This window comes from Urocitellus parryii, chromosome 5 (genome assembly GCF_045843805.1).
Source record: "Urocitellus parryii isolate mUroPar1 chromosome 5, mUroPar1.hap1, whole genome shotgun sequence".
Taxonomy (NCBI): Eukaryota; Metazoa; Chordata; class Mammalia; order Rodentia; family Sciuridae; genus Urocitellus; species Urocitellus parryii.
In genome coordinates, this window is record NC_135535.1 from 56,611,629 (window position 1) to 56,626,135 (window position 14,507).

The 14,507-nt window shown below is 39.1% G+C and overlaps 1 protein-coding gene across 1 annotated transcript in view; it reads left to right on the forward strand.

Annotated features, from left to right (window-relative positions):
* Window positions 1-13,971, forward strand: part of Lrig3 (leucine rich repeats and immunoglobulin like domains 3) — a 45,021-nt gene extending 31,050 nt beyond the window's left edge. The window contains exons 10-19 of the mRNA XM_077798627.1: window positions 783-854; window positions 2,905-2,976; window positions 3,480-3,643; window positions 5,910-6,230; window positions 7,626-7,907; window positions 8,857-9,309; window positions 10,056-10,214; window positions 11,764-11,907; window positions 12,003-12,278; window positions 13,477-13,971. Coding sequence (XP_077654753.1) covers window positions 783-854; window positions 2,905-2,976; window positions 3,480-3,643; window positions 5,910-6,230; window positions 7,626-7,907; window positions 8,857-9,309; window positions 10,056-10,214; window positions 11,764-11,907; window positions 12,003-12,278; window positions 13,477-13,718 — 2,185 coding nt within the window. The 3' untranslated portion in view covers window positions 13,719-13,971. The remainder of the gene's footprint in view (window positions 1-782; window positions 855-2,904; window positions 2,977-3,479; window positions 3,644-5,909; window positions 6,231-7,625; window positions 7,908-8,856; window positions 9,310-10,055; window positions 10,215-11,763; window positions 11,908-12,002; window positions 12,279-13,476) is intronic.
* The last annotated feature ends 536 nt before the right edge of the window (window positions 13,972-14,507 follow it).

Sequence of the window (14,507 nt, forward strand, 5' to 3'; positions counted from 1 at the left end):
AGAAGATGCAGAGCATCATGGAGGAATAGAGTGGTGGAGGAGTGCTGCCCAGCTCATAGCAATCAGGAAACAGAGGGCATGCAGGAGCGAAGGAGCCAGGGATAGGGTTTAATCCCCAAGCGCACTCTCTTGGTGACCTGCCTACAGTTTTTACCCAGTATTCAAATTATTAATCCGTCAAGCAGATTGATCCACTGATAAAGATCCACTCATTTCACCTGTGAACATCACTGCACTGCCACCTGAGCAATTCAGAGGATATCTCATGGCCAAACCATAACACTAACGTGAACATTTAAACCCTATGTGTTACATTCTACTCACATGAATTTTCAAACAAAGTGATCCAGTGATTAATACTGCAGAAGGTCCCCAAAATACAGAATGAAAACACATTTAGCCATAAAACGTTCTTACAGATGGCCAAAATTTGTTTTAAGCCAACTATGAGGAGGGGAAGAAGAAAACTTCCACTATTGTGTGCTTTATCTGAAAGAATTTCCTTAAAATAAAGTTCCTTCCTATTCCTAAAAAGACCAAAGAGCAGTGCTTTAATGTCACCATCAGAGTAACTTCTTATTTTTAGCTTTAGTGTTGAATGCTTTGACAATCATATTATACAATGGATATAGTTTTTAAGATATATCCTTGAATTGATGAAAATATACTTGCTCACAAATGATTGAAAGAGCCAATTGTTTTTATGAGAGTTCCACCAACAGAGTGGCTTTTTGTAATTAACTGTTCTGTTCTCGATTATTCCTGCCTACCCACCCTCCCAGAATACTCCAGGGGAACCGGATCCGGTCTATTACCAAAAAAGCCTTCACTGGCCTGGATGCTTTAGAACATCTGTGAGTAGATGGAATTAAGTTACCTTAAAGGTAGTCTGAGGTGTTTCTTGAAAGATAAAACAAACTAGAGTGCAATTTTGTTGTCATTCTCCCAGGACCACAAATGTGTTTATATATCTATCTTTCTACCTGCCTATTTGCTTGCCTATTGATCTGTCTGCTGGTGTGCATGTCTGTGTTTTCCTATACATTTAAGGACATTGCTCTACTTCATTCTTGGATTTTCTTCACTTTTCTTAAGTAATGATACATTTAATTTAAAAAAAAAAAAAACTACCTATTATGTGCTTAATGCATGCTGGACATGGTGAGATGTATTTGTATATGGTCTCATTCAACCCTTATGAGAATATTATTCAGTAGCTCCTATTATCTTTAAGTTCAACAGAAGTCCTAGAAGTTCATTAATTCCACTGGACAATTAAGACTATGAACTGCATTTTGAAGAGCAAAAACCCAGTTCTCCTTAATCCCCAAGAATAGCGTCGGAGATCTTAACACATGTTCAGAATATTTTTGTTGGTTTTGTTTAGTATAAAATGTGTAGCCATCTCCCCATTCCTCATTCTCCTTCATTATTGACCTATAACTTAGCAACTGGCAAGGGTAGGACTCAAGGCAGGGCTCTCTCCTCCTTCATGGAGTCCTGGCCTCCCTCTTCCTTTGCCTGCCTAATCTCTACCTCTCTTCAGGAACCTCCCAGCACACATTTTTGAAATAAGATTTAGGGGTTCAGAATTTTCAGCCATGAGGAAAGAAAAGCTGGCTGGTGTTGAGAGGAATCCAAACCTGCCTGTACACTGTGTTATTACTAACTGAACCCACCAACTGCTCATACCCAGGGGTATATACGTTTTACAATTGTACAGTAAAATGGTAACATAATATATAATGTGTCTATTAAGAAATGCTTATAACCAAAATTTTTAATATCTATGAACTTGAACAAAATAAGTTGTTTAAAATATGCATTTGGCTTATATACCCATTAGGACCATATGTAAAAAGCAGAGATTTCAGTGTTATCTCTACGCCACCTTGTAGTCATTTTTTGACTCTACCAGTTAATTTGAGAGAGATTTGGATTGCTAGCCCTGCTGCCAGTGCAGCAGAGAAAACTGTAGAAGAATGATTCTGCAAAGCGGAGTTCTGGAAGGTTGGGCTAGTATTGCTGAACTTATTGAAACAGATTATTTTCAAAGGAAAACTAGCCAAAAGGGTTTGTCATTTGGCCCATTCCATTTCTGGGAAAGTGGAATTAGTGGATCAGTGAAGTATTAACCTCTGCTTCAATTTTCTTTAACCTTCTTTGACTCTCCCAGCCTCTTTCCCTAGCCATGTCTGGCACCTTGTTTCTTTGTCTTCTTTTGCCACTGGTCTCATTCAAAATGCCTTCTGTATACTCTGACCTCCGTAAAGAAAAACAGTAGCAATCATTGTGGCCGATATGTTAATTCAAACTATTTATAAGTGCTAGTTAAAAATAAAATCAGCCCAGAAGATTCTCTTTATGTTTTGAATGTCCTACCTGGAGTGTTTGTTTTAACAAGTACATCTTGTCTGAATAGCTTACTGCTCTTATGTGAGTGAGCTGTGTTTGGCAGAATTGGGCTGGTGGGGGCAATGCCTCCCTCTTCTGAGTTATTCTGGAATTGAAAACAATAATATGCGTGCATCACTAAACAAAGTACAGGTCATAGAAAATGTTCTCTAAATGATGGTTTTAGAACACATAATTATTAGGAGTTTTGTGTATTTAAAAAATTCTGGTTACTAATTAGAATAATGAAAAGTACAATAAAATAATATAGCAGAACATCTCAGGCCCTTAGGAGCCAAATAACCTGGTGGTGACAGAAAGTACCTCTTACCATCACAGAGGCTTATAACACACACATCCTCTTCCTCAGTCCCATGCTTTGTAATAGATTCTTCTAGGATCACCCCCTTCTTGCATTTCAGTATAGAGGATTTGCTTGGTGAATGGGATGGGCGGTGTTTTGCCTGATGACCCAAAATGACCATGATGTGTTTGATTTGGTTCTTTCAGAGACCTGAGTGACAACGCGATTATGTCATTACAAGGAAATGCATTTTCACAAATGAAGAAACTTCAACAACTGTAAGCTTTTCTTTTCCTTCCAAGAGCCTCAAGTAAATCATAGCAAGGACAGCTGTCCTGTGATGTGTCATCCCAGCTGATGTGTCTATAAAGTGACTAGCACTTTCCTAACGTGACTTCATTTTTATGCTGGAAAAGGAATTGATTTTTTGCTTTCTTTGTTGCAATGAGGAATTTCTTTTTCTTTCTGTTTTGAATTTGCAACTTAAATTTGTGGTACCAAATGGAGTATGGTGCTTAAATATAGCAGCAGTGTTTTAGTAGTAAGGAATTTCGATACATCAGCACTTCTGCTTCAGTCAGACAATAAGAATAGGGACAGGAAAAAAGAAAAAACAGGATAGGTAAACTTGCATTTTAAGATAGACTATGGGATATTTATAAATGGGATATATGTATTTGGTTTCCAAATTCATTGCTTTGTTAATATTTACTTGAATGTAATTTACTTGTAGAAATCTGCATTTCATACAAAACAAATTGAATGTAATTACTCTCCTCAGGCATCTAAATACATCAAGTCTTTTGTGTGATTGCCAACTAAAATGGCTCCCACAGTGGGTGGCAGAGAACAACTTTCAGAGCTTTGTAAATGCCAGTTGCGCCCATCCTCAGCTGCTAAAAGGAAGAAGTATTTTTGCTGTTAGCCCAGATGGCTTTGTGTGTGGTGAGTATAAATATTGCCCTTGATTTTTATTCATTCTTTTTTTTCCTTCCCATTTGTTCAAATAATGGTTCTGAATAGATTTGCATTCTCTTAATAAAGCTTTTTATTTCTGCTGAGGTTAACGAAAATGGATCTTTAGTTGGCTGATTATTCTGATTTTACAGATGGGAAAGAGAGTTTTCTAAAATTTCTTCATCTTTGTTTTGGCATCAGGGTAGTTTGGTAGAAAGGGAATGAAATTGGATCTTAGAGCACTGAATGATAGTCCCAGCCCTTTTTAGTCTCTGCGTCTATGAAGTGAAGGCTCTGTTACTGCTTTTTCATATTGGCTCTGTTTTTGGTAGATGGCTGTTACTGTCTTTGGTGACACTGATTATTATGATTGGTGTTTGCATTCTTAATTTTGCTGTTCCTCATTATGGAGAACATGGGAGAAATTTCAGTTCCTGATAGTAGCATTCAAAGATAGACCAGGAGCCTAGAAGTTTCTTAACTGCTTTCTGCTCTTCTCAACTCTAGGGTTTATTGTAAAACTTGTAGAAAAGAGAAAAATTTGTAGCTAAGGATTTATAGGGTGCTTTAAAATTAACTGTTGGTGAGTAAAGCATTACAAGTAATAGCAAATTTGAATTCATGGTAAATGATTTTAAGGTCCATTGTTCTAGCACTTGAGAATAGCTGCATTACAAGTCTGCTTATCCAAAGTTCACATTGCTAGTCAGTAGCAGATTGCAATTAAAAACTAAGGTTTCCATCTCTGATGTAGTATTCTATCTACTATATAACACTATACTGCTGTTCACTGTTAGCTACTAGGGAAATCTTTATAAAAATAAATGTGTGTATAAAACATGCAGTCCAAATTTGCTTAAATTTAAGCATGTGTGTGAAGATACTTCAGAACCATATTTTACACTAGCATTTACATATCTACTCAACACTGCTTTGCCTACAATATATATATATATATATGTATTTGGTTGCAGCATTAAATAGTATCAGTAGTTTCTGGAAATAAAATCTCTGATATAGCTCTTGGATCCAAATAAGCTTTTGGCATTCATCTGTAAAGGCCTGAGTTACTCCTTTCCCATGTTCCTTATTTCTCAGCTCTTTAATCTTAAGAATAAGCTCCTTATTAGTTTGAAACAAATACCTATACATTAACCTATACATTATTATGAGTCTGAACCCTGTTTTATCAGATGAGAATTCTAGGAAAACAACATGCAGAATAGCATTGAAAATTGGCAGCACTGGCTTTATCAGGGTATCCTCCATGCTTCATTCACACACATAAAAGGTTATTTATTTCAGATCACCCAAATAATACATATTGGGAGATCAGTTTCCTTCTGGGTTTATTCCATCTCTGAGAAACTGAAGTTCAAAAAAGGTGACTTTTCCAAAAAGTAACAGAGAACTAAAAATAACGGCTTAGAATGAAAGACTTGCTCAGCTCTAATTATAATGTAGCTTTGACAGGGTAGCACAGCAGCGTGATTGATTGGCTGCTCTGAACTCCAGGCCAGAACTAGTGTCTCACTGTTAGACTTGGAGATGCTTCTCATTTACTACAGGATTTTCTTTTCTTTTTCTGTTTGTTTTTTTTTTTTTGGCTCTACCTAAATCATTTGTTTTTAATATTGGCTCTGTTTTTGGTAGATGGGGTGTTAATTACTCTCTTTGGTGATACTGATTATTACGATTGACATTTGCTTTCCTAATTTTGCTGTTCCTTATTTGTGGAGAATACAGGACAAATTATAGTTCATGATCAGGGTGACGTGTATCTGTCACCTCAGACAGGCACCAGTTCTTGGTGGTGGGAACATTGAAAATCCTCTCTGCTGGCTCTTTAGAAAGAATCACTTAATTGCTGTCAACCATTGTGATCCTACCACATTGCTTAGTTTTAAATATTGTCTCATTTCCCTTGTGACTTCTTAACTGCTTTCTTCTTACATTTATACAAAGCACAAGGCATCTGGAAAAAACTGGGTTTTCTGGTATTTTCAAGACAGCAGTCTTTTCCCAGGTAACCACAGTGGGCAGATCAGTCTGTCTTCAGGTGACATGAGTAGATTGCTTTACAAACATTGTCCCAGGCTATTGCTTCAGCCGCATCTGCTGGGCTGTCTGTAAAACACACACAAAGGTTGAGCCTAAGATGCTGTTGGTTTTGCACTCCTTGGTGCTCAGGTTTGAACAGTGTTCAGACTCTGGAGCCTTCACATTGTTGTTTCCTCCTCTCCATTTCAAACAGATGATTTTCCCAAACCCCAGATCACGGTTCAGCCAGAAACGCAGTCAGCAATAAAAGGCTCCAATCTGAGTTTTATCTGTTCAGCTGCCAGCAGCAGTGATTCCCCAATGACTTTCGCCTGGAAAAAAGACAATGAACTACTGCACGATGCTGAGATGGAAAATTATGCACACCTCCGGGCCCAGGGTGGTGAGGTGATGGAATACACCACCATTCTTCGGCTGCGCAATGTGGAATTTGCTAGCGAAGGGAAATACCAGTGTGTCATCTCCAATCACTTTGGTTCCTCCTACTCTGTCAAAGCCAAGCTTACAGTGAATAGTATGTAATCCTACTTTTCCTTTTTGCATTGGAAGACAACTTGTAGAAACAGAAAACACATGGTTTTCTTTCTCCCTCTCTCATTCCTAACCCTGTCTTTCCTGTCTCATAGTTTCCCACCTAACTCTTCCTTTCCCTACCTCTTACTCCACAAAATTAAGATTCTCAATTATTTCTATCTAAGCCAGCAGTTATTACACTGTTGACACCTCACTCAATATGATAGGATGAATCAGACTCAGAAATGTAGCAGACATGTTTTGGTGTGTGGCAGTTCACAATCTACCACCCTGATTGGAGAGGCCACCAAGTGTATCATCAAAACACACTGCCTTTAACTCAGAGATCTGAATGTGAATCCTGACACTCCAGGCTAAAGCTGTGTTGCTTTCAGCAAATTACTCAACCTCTCTGTACCTCTGTTTCCAGTCTTCTAATTAAGGATAATAGTGCCCACCTCATAGATATTATGATCACTAAATAAAATATTGTGTATAAAGTACTTAGCAGAATGCATTAGAATCTAGTTAGTACCTATAAATACAGTTAATGTCAGCTATTATTAATAAAGTTATATCACTATTTCCTATGTGTTTTAGGCATACAGATATATATATGTACACATATACATATATATGGGTGTGTGTGTTTATATATATGTGTGTGTGTGTGTGTGTGTGTGTGTGTATATATATATATATATATATATATATATATATATTTTTTTTTTTAGTTGTAGGTGGACACACTAACTTTTATTTTATTTTTATGTGGTGCTGAGGATCAAACCCAGTGCCTCACATATGCTAGGCAAGTTCTCTACCGCTGAGCCACAACCCCAACCCCAGGCATAGTTTTATAAGAGGACCCTTACCACTTTATCATTTAACTTTTAGTATCTGCATGACAGAAGCTTTTTGTGTGATTCATTAACACGTTCATTCAACAAATAATTATTGAGGCCTGGCACATAGAATATTTTGAATTAAAATCATAGTATAGAACATATCTAAAGTCTTAAAATGTTAGGGCCTCTAAGATGGACTTAAGAAAAAATTTTAAAAACTAGATGAAATGAATAGTCATAGTAGAAAGAGATCAGTTGACTTGCTGAAGATCTTAGTTATTGATTAAACTAAAAGTGGCCAGAATTACAGCAGGGAGCCCTTCACTTTGAGGATCACATGACCTGTCTTTCATCCTGACTCCCTCACTTCTATCCCTGTGTCATCCTGAGCAGGTTACTGCATCTGTCTCAGTTTCCCTGTCCTGAAGTCAGCACTAAGCCTTTCCTACCTTTGTCAGGGGCATTTGGAATACGAAGGAATCGGGGTGGATGCAGGCAGACCTTCCCAAGGCCCTGACACTCATGCCTGCGCTGCCTTTTGATTTCAGTGCTTCCCTCATTCACCAAAACCCCCATGGACCTCACCATCCGAGCCGGGGCCATGGCACGCTTGGAGTGCGCAGCCGTGGGACACCCCACTCCTCAGATAGCCTGGCAGAAGGACGGAGGTACTGACTTTCCTGCCGCCAGGGAGAGACGCATGCACGTGATGCCCGAGGACGACGTGTTCTTCATCGTAGACGTGAAGATAGAGGACATTGGGGTGTACAGCTGCACAGCTCAGAACAGTGCAGGAAGCATTTCTGCAAATGCAACTCTGACTGTGCTGGGTAAGAGGATTCCTGGCCACTCTGCAGTTTGTGTCAGTCCTGCAAATATTATGGGCTCACACCAGAGCCTTGGTGGGAAGAAAATCATAGGGCACTGTCTGTTGCTAGAAAGAAAAAAGGGCTTCCCCGAAGCTGTGAAACCAGCAGAGCTTTGCACCTCTACATCAATGGCCCAGGAGGTGAATTTTTCTATCTCTAGGAGAGGGAACAAGTAAAAGCTTTGACATATTTCATTTTTGTCAGGATTGCTGCCTTCTACTGGGCATGTTGCATATTCTCCACAGTCTTTTAACACTATAAAGAACAAAAGATAAATGTATGAACATATTGGGAAGGACCTGTTCTCCCTTCTCATCCTCCCATACCACTCTAGAAACCAAGGTTCTTGTTTAATCTTTTACCTAAACAAATGCTTCTTACAATTGTGATTACATTTATAGTAATAACATATCTTTGAAAAAGTTAAAGTAACCTATTAAGATATCAAATAATAAAAGTAAATCATTTTTAGAATTTTAATTTAGACCTAAGCGCATTTGACAATACAAAGTTTCACCTTAAGAATATAAGCATTCTGGAGTTGTTTTGTTTTTTGTTTTTTATAAATCTGCCAACACACTCTAGTTCTTCAAATTATTTTCATATATTTTTTTCTATTTTTAAAAACTATTTTATCAACTCCCCGCCACTACCCGTTTTCTAACCTTGGCAAGAAGGAAGGAGGTTGAGCTGAAAGTAGTAATTATCTTCCTTACCTGGTGTTAGGAGTAAATGAAAACAGAGTAACAAATATCCAAAGGTTGCATTGTTTTTAGGCTCTTTAAGAGATATGTCCAGCCTCTTTGGGGAGCTCAAGATTTTAGGCTGCAATTTGAATAAAAATGCTAGTTGTCGTGATATGGGAACCAGATTTCATTTAGGAAATTAAAACCGTAACTTGCCCTTTCAGAAACGCCATCCTTCTTGCGGCCTCTGTTAGACCGAACGGTAACCAAGGGCGAGACGGCCGTGCTGCAGTGCATCGCTGGCGGTAGCCCTCCGCCCAGACTGAACTGGACCAAAGATGACAGCCCTTTGGTGGTGACCGAAAGACACTTTTTTGCAGCAGGCAATCAGCTGCTGATTATCGTGGACTCTGATGTCAGCGATGCTGGAAAATACACGTGTGAAATGTCCAATACCCTTGGCACTGAGAGGGGCAACGTGCGCCTGAGTGTGATCCCCACTCCCACCTGCGACTCTCCTCAGATGACCGCCCCGTCTTTGGATGAGGACGGCTGGGCCACCGTGGGCGTGGTGATCATAGCTGTGGTTTGCTGTGTGGTGGGCACGTCGCTGGTGTGGGTGGTCATCATATACCACACCCGGCGGAGGAACGAGGACTGCAGCATTACCAACACAGGTGCGTCAGCAGAAGTGTGGCGCGGGATGCCGTGGTCACGTGTTTGTGGTTCTGCAGTCATTTTTTTCTAGATTGTGTGTCTTATAGTCTGAGCCCATTTCAGAAGGGTGACTCATTCGTTTCAAGCTGCAGAAATATTGTTAATTAAAAATAACACTCAGCCTGGAATAAAGCTAACATTTAAAGATTAATACTTTTTATTAAAACCTCATTAGACTATCCTGGTGGCTGTGAGATAAAATCTAAATCAGAGTGAAATAGTCTCACAGGACGGTGGTGGAGAGCCACGAGTGACCCTAGACTTCCCAGGATTCCCCTTTACAGCATTTTTGTCAAGGGGACTGTAAAGGGAATTCACTGGGATTGTAATTGTGAGTCAGGAAGGGGCCATCTTGACTAATTTGTGCAAACTGAGATATCAAATCAAGTATCATTCAAAGATTTAGTTACTGTCCTATGAAAATTCTTGAGCCTTTTATCTTTTTATATATTTGTTTTGAAATTTGGAGTTGCGTCCAGTAGGTGATAAACTAGAACATCAGCTTATGTTTCCCAGAGCCCAAAAGCCCTCCTTTGCGTCTCCTGAATACCACACATCTGGATAGTTTTACCAGAGTTGATCTTCCCTTACTTCATTTGTGGAGTGACTAAAGCAGTAGTATCTCCTGTTCATCTGGAAAGCCTGGGGGACAATGACATTCATTTTTGGTTGACAGAATGCTGTTTTTTGTTTTTTTTTTTTACAGATGAGACCAACTTGCCAGCAGATATCCCTAGTTATTTGTCATCTCAGGGAACGTTAGCCGACAGACAGGACGGGTACATCTCTTCAGAAAGTGGAAGCCACCACCAGTTTGTCACTTCGTCAGGAGGTGGGTTTTTCCTACCACAACATGACAGTTCTGGTGAGTGTGTAAAATAACCATGACTGTAGTTGTTTGAAATCATATGGTAGGAGGCTCATCTGTAATGTTAACTTTTATAAGAAATTGAAACACTGATATTTAGGACGTGGTCTAAGATCACTAGCAAAACTGAAATTATATGGTTTTATATTCTTCTCTTAAATACTAGAAAATAATTATTGTTTCTGGCAATATAAGGAGACAGGCAGGTTAAGCAAAATTTAATTCCTCCATGCAGTATAATATTTCTTTATATTTGGCCCTGAATGTTCTTTTTCTTAAATAGTTTCATACATAGTCTCCAAAGTCAAATGATTTAAATTCCTTCTGTTAGAGATATCTATTCTGACCCTTGTTTTAGGTGCTCCGTGTTTTTGAGGGTAGTGGTGGAGGCAGGATGGTACAGGAGCAGTCTTGGCACATACCTGTTCCATATGTAGGTTGGGCAGTGACAGTCCTCACTGGCGAGGTGGTTGTGAAAATGGAAAACTACACAGTGCTTGGCACAGACCAAGGACTCAGCAAGTGGAATCATTGATGTTATTTCAAACATTTTACCATTTTTTTTAACCACAAGCATTTATTGAGTATTTGCTCTATGCCAGACTTCCTAGTCAGGAGGGAAGAGTATTTGTTTTCAATTTTTCAGTTTAGTCAGTGGTGAGACAAACAATTACATAAAGCATAACAGGGCGCTTGGCAAGTTGGTACTAGCGCTGTAGAGATAAAAGAATATCTGGGCATGAATATTCTGGCTAGACCCATTTGGTAGCAAAAAGCAGAGCCCCAAACTCATCAAATATAATGAGGTTAATTAAAGAGACATGTATGAAAACCTGAAGGACAGAATTGGAGCACAATGTCAAGCTGCCCAGATGCAGCCAGGAGATGGGTCTGTTCCAAGGGCGGTCTAGAAGCCCAACATTGCTGGGTCACTCTGCGTGTCTGCTTCTCTCTCAGACCCTCACCCACCTTCTAAGCCCTCACTTTCTGCCTCCCAGGCATGTGACCTATCATGACAACCTAAGCCTTGACATTGTTGTTTATCCTTGGACTTCTGTATCTTTAACTAACTGACATATCATTTTTTGTGCTGTTAGTTCAACTGCCTATAAGTGATTTTTTTTTTTTTTTTTTTTTTTTTTTTTTGCCAGGCCTCATCTTTGAGCTGGGCGCTAAGAGGTCATGAATCAAATGCCAATCCCTGGTTCTGGTCATCTGTGATATTTTGTAGGATGTGGTTTAAACCTTTAGTGCTTTGGCTGCAGGATCCAAACACAGATCAGTTCCCCTTAGAAACCAGATGCCCTATTCAGTGCCAATTGGACCCTCTTTCAGTGAGCTGCCCCAAAATTACTTGAGTATAATCCATAGGCTTCAATAAATTGGGGAAAATGAGGGGGGATCTATACATTTATGCAGGTTTTCTTTTATATCATGTTCTCTCCAAATTTCTATCTTAAAGTATGTAAAATACTAAAATTGGAGAAAACCTTGAATGACACTGTGGAGTAAAATTGACTCAGTGACTTGGATTTGTGTTTTAAAGGGACCTGCCACATTGACAACAGCAGTGAAGCTGACGTGGAAGCTGCCACAGATCCGTTCCTCTGTCCCTTTTTGGGATCTTCAGGCCCTGTATATTTGAAGGGGAACGTGTATGGCCCAGATCCCTTTGAAGCCTATCATGCAGGTGTGTGGCATTCATCCTTATTTCTTCTGTTTCCTAGAAAGATTTCTAGAAGCACTAACTATATCTCCTTCTGATATGCGTGCCCAATTAAAAAGGTTGCAGTCCAGACCCAAGAACAGCTTTAATGGACCACTATGAGCCTGGTTACATAAAGAAAAAGGAGTGCTACCCGTGTTCGCATTCCTCAGAAGAACCCTGTGAGCGGAGCTTCAGTAACCTAGGGTGGCCTTCTCACATGAGGAAGGTCATTCACTCCGGCTACTCTCAGAATGAAGGGCCTGCGATGAAAAACGTGTGTCTGAACAAGTCCTCTTTAGATTTTAGTACAAATCCAGAGCCAGCGTCAGTGACTTCAAGTAATTCTTTCATGGGTAAGTTTATTAAATTATTAGATGCCTAGTTTCCAACCCAGGCTCCAAGTTGCATGTAGCAAGAGCTTGGATGTCAGCGTGGTTTTTTTTTTTTTCCTTAATGATGTTACCATGATATCCAAAGAGCTAGTATAAATGTTTCTAAATGTAGAGTCAGAGGTGGGGATGGTACTTGATTCTGTATTTAATCTATAACTAAGACTTGGGAGCTTTCTGGGTAACTCTGTGTGTGGCATCTAGAAGACAAGAGTTTAGGGAATGACTTAGGAGCTGAGCTTGTCAGCCATGTGGAAAAAGTGGTTTTGGGCTCTGGCAGCTTTTGGGGTGGAGCTGTGTGCTCTGCATGATTGCGGTTTGGTATGTCTGGTGGCTCCTAACTGAACCCACGGAAGAGGGGTGGAAAACAGCATCCTACCTAGCAACAGCTGCTTAGTCAGACAAGCTGAACTACCTTTGGCAAAGGAGGCCATCCAGCCTGAATGCCCAAGCTGGTGGTGGTAGACATTGGCTGGCACCAAGAGAAGCTTGTGGATTTTTTGGTCCAGTGCATGGGAACAATGGTACGAAAGAACTGAGATCCTCTTTTCACTGAAAGGAGCACTGTGGGAAAATGAGCCACAACTCGCCTTGGTGTTTTTTGTTTTGTTGTTGAAAAACGTAGAATTTTATTTTACACAGCTTTTAAGAAATTTATGTGTTTTGTCATGGTGTGATTGTTTATTCTCCCTCTTGGAAAAATGAAAATGAAGAAAGGGTAAGGCACAGGGTTATTTTAAAAGAAACTTTCTATATTCAGGCACAGTTAGCTTGTGCGTTACTATCCGTGTGACTTGTGTAGAGATTGCGGGCTCTTCAGTACTGAAGGGAGGATCTGGGGGAATGCGTGTTGGCATACTTCGGGCACTTTGTTGTGCAATAATTAATATTACTACAGGCCATGAAAAATGGTAAAGAGTAGATGCACTTGTTCAGTGGATATAAATAAGAAGGAATTTTGATGTCATCTTCTGCATTATATGTTAATGTATTCTTATATCTGTCCATAACACAGATGTACAAACTCCTAAGTAGCAAAATGTGGAATGTATACAGAGCTTATTCGTGTTGATGCAGCAAGATGCTTCTTTATTTGCTGTGTATCATGTTGATTTACATGCTAGTAAAGTACCTGCGAGCTCAAGGGATGTTTTTCTTTCAGGTACATTTGGAAAGCCTTTGAGGAGACCTCACCTAGATGCCTTTTCAAGCTTTGGACAGCCATCGGATTTTCAGCCCAGAACCTTTTGCTTGAAAGCTCCTTCTTCCCCTGACTTGGATTGTGAGTCAGAGGAAGAGAAAGAAAGGACAGATTTTCAGGAAGAAAATCACACTTGTACTTATAAACAGACCTTAGAAAACTACAGGACTCCAAATTTTCAGTCTTATGACTTGGACACATAGACTGAATGGGACCAAAGAAAAGCTTTAACATACTACCTCAAGTGGACTTTTATTTAAAAGAGAAAGAATCCTATGTTTTTAAATGGAGTTATGAATTTTAAAAGGACAGAATGCCTTATTTATACAGATGAACCAAAATTACAAAAAGTTATAAAAATTTTATACTGGGAGTAACTTTCATATAAAAATACCTTTTAAAGTATTTTATAACTTTGTTTTATGCAAAAAAACCTTATGTAAATTAATGGTATAAATCCACAACTATTTTATGTATTTTTATAATGCCAGAATTCTTTTTATTGAAAATGAGTACTAAAGCCTTTTAAATAATTCCTGTCTTGTACCTTTTTTTAAATAGAGGTCACTTCATTTTATTTTGCACATTACATTTAATAAAACATGTCATTTTGATGCCACGCCCCATTTATACCATAGTAATTTTTCTGGTTTTCAACACACTTAAAACTTAATTAGTCCATATTATTGCATCACAAATTGATGAAAATTATATCCAGCCCATTAAAGACAAGACAAAAATGACCATTCTGCCTGCTTCTCAGGATTGTTGTAATACAGGTTCAAATCACATCGGTACCCCTGAAAGCACACTGTAAACAACACAGACCTACAAAGCTTTGAGAAAAATCCATTTATTTTTAGCTCTACAAACAAATAAAGAACTGCTGTTGTCGTCTGGTGTAAAACAGAACAACCACCATTACTTAAATCACTTTTCAACCCATGTCTCCTTAATTACAATAATGCCTTCTGTGTTCTGATGCCTTCTGC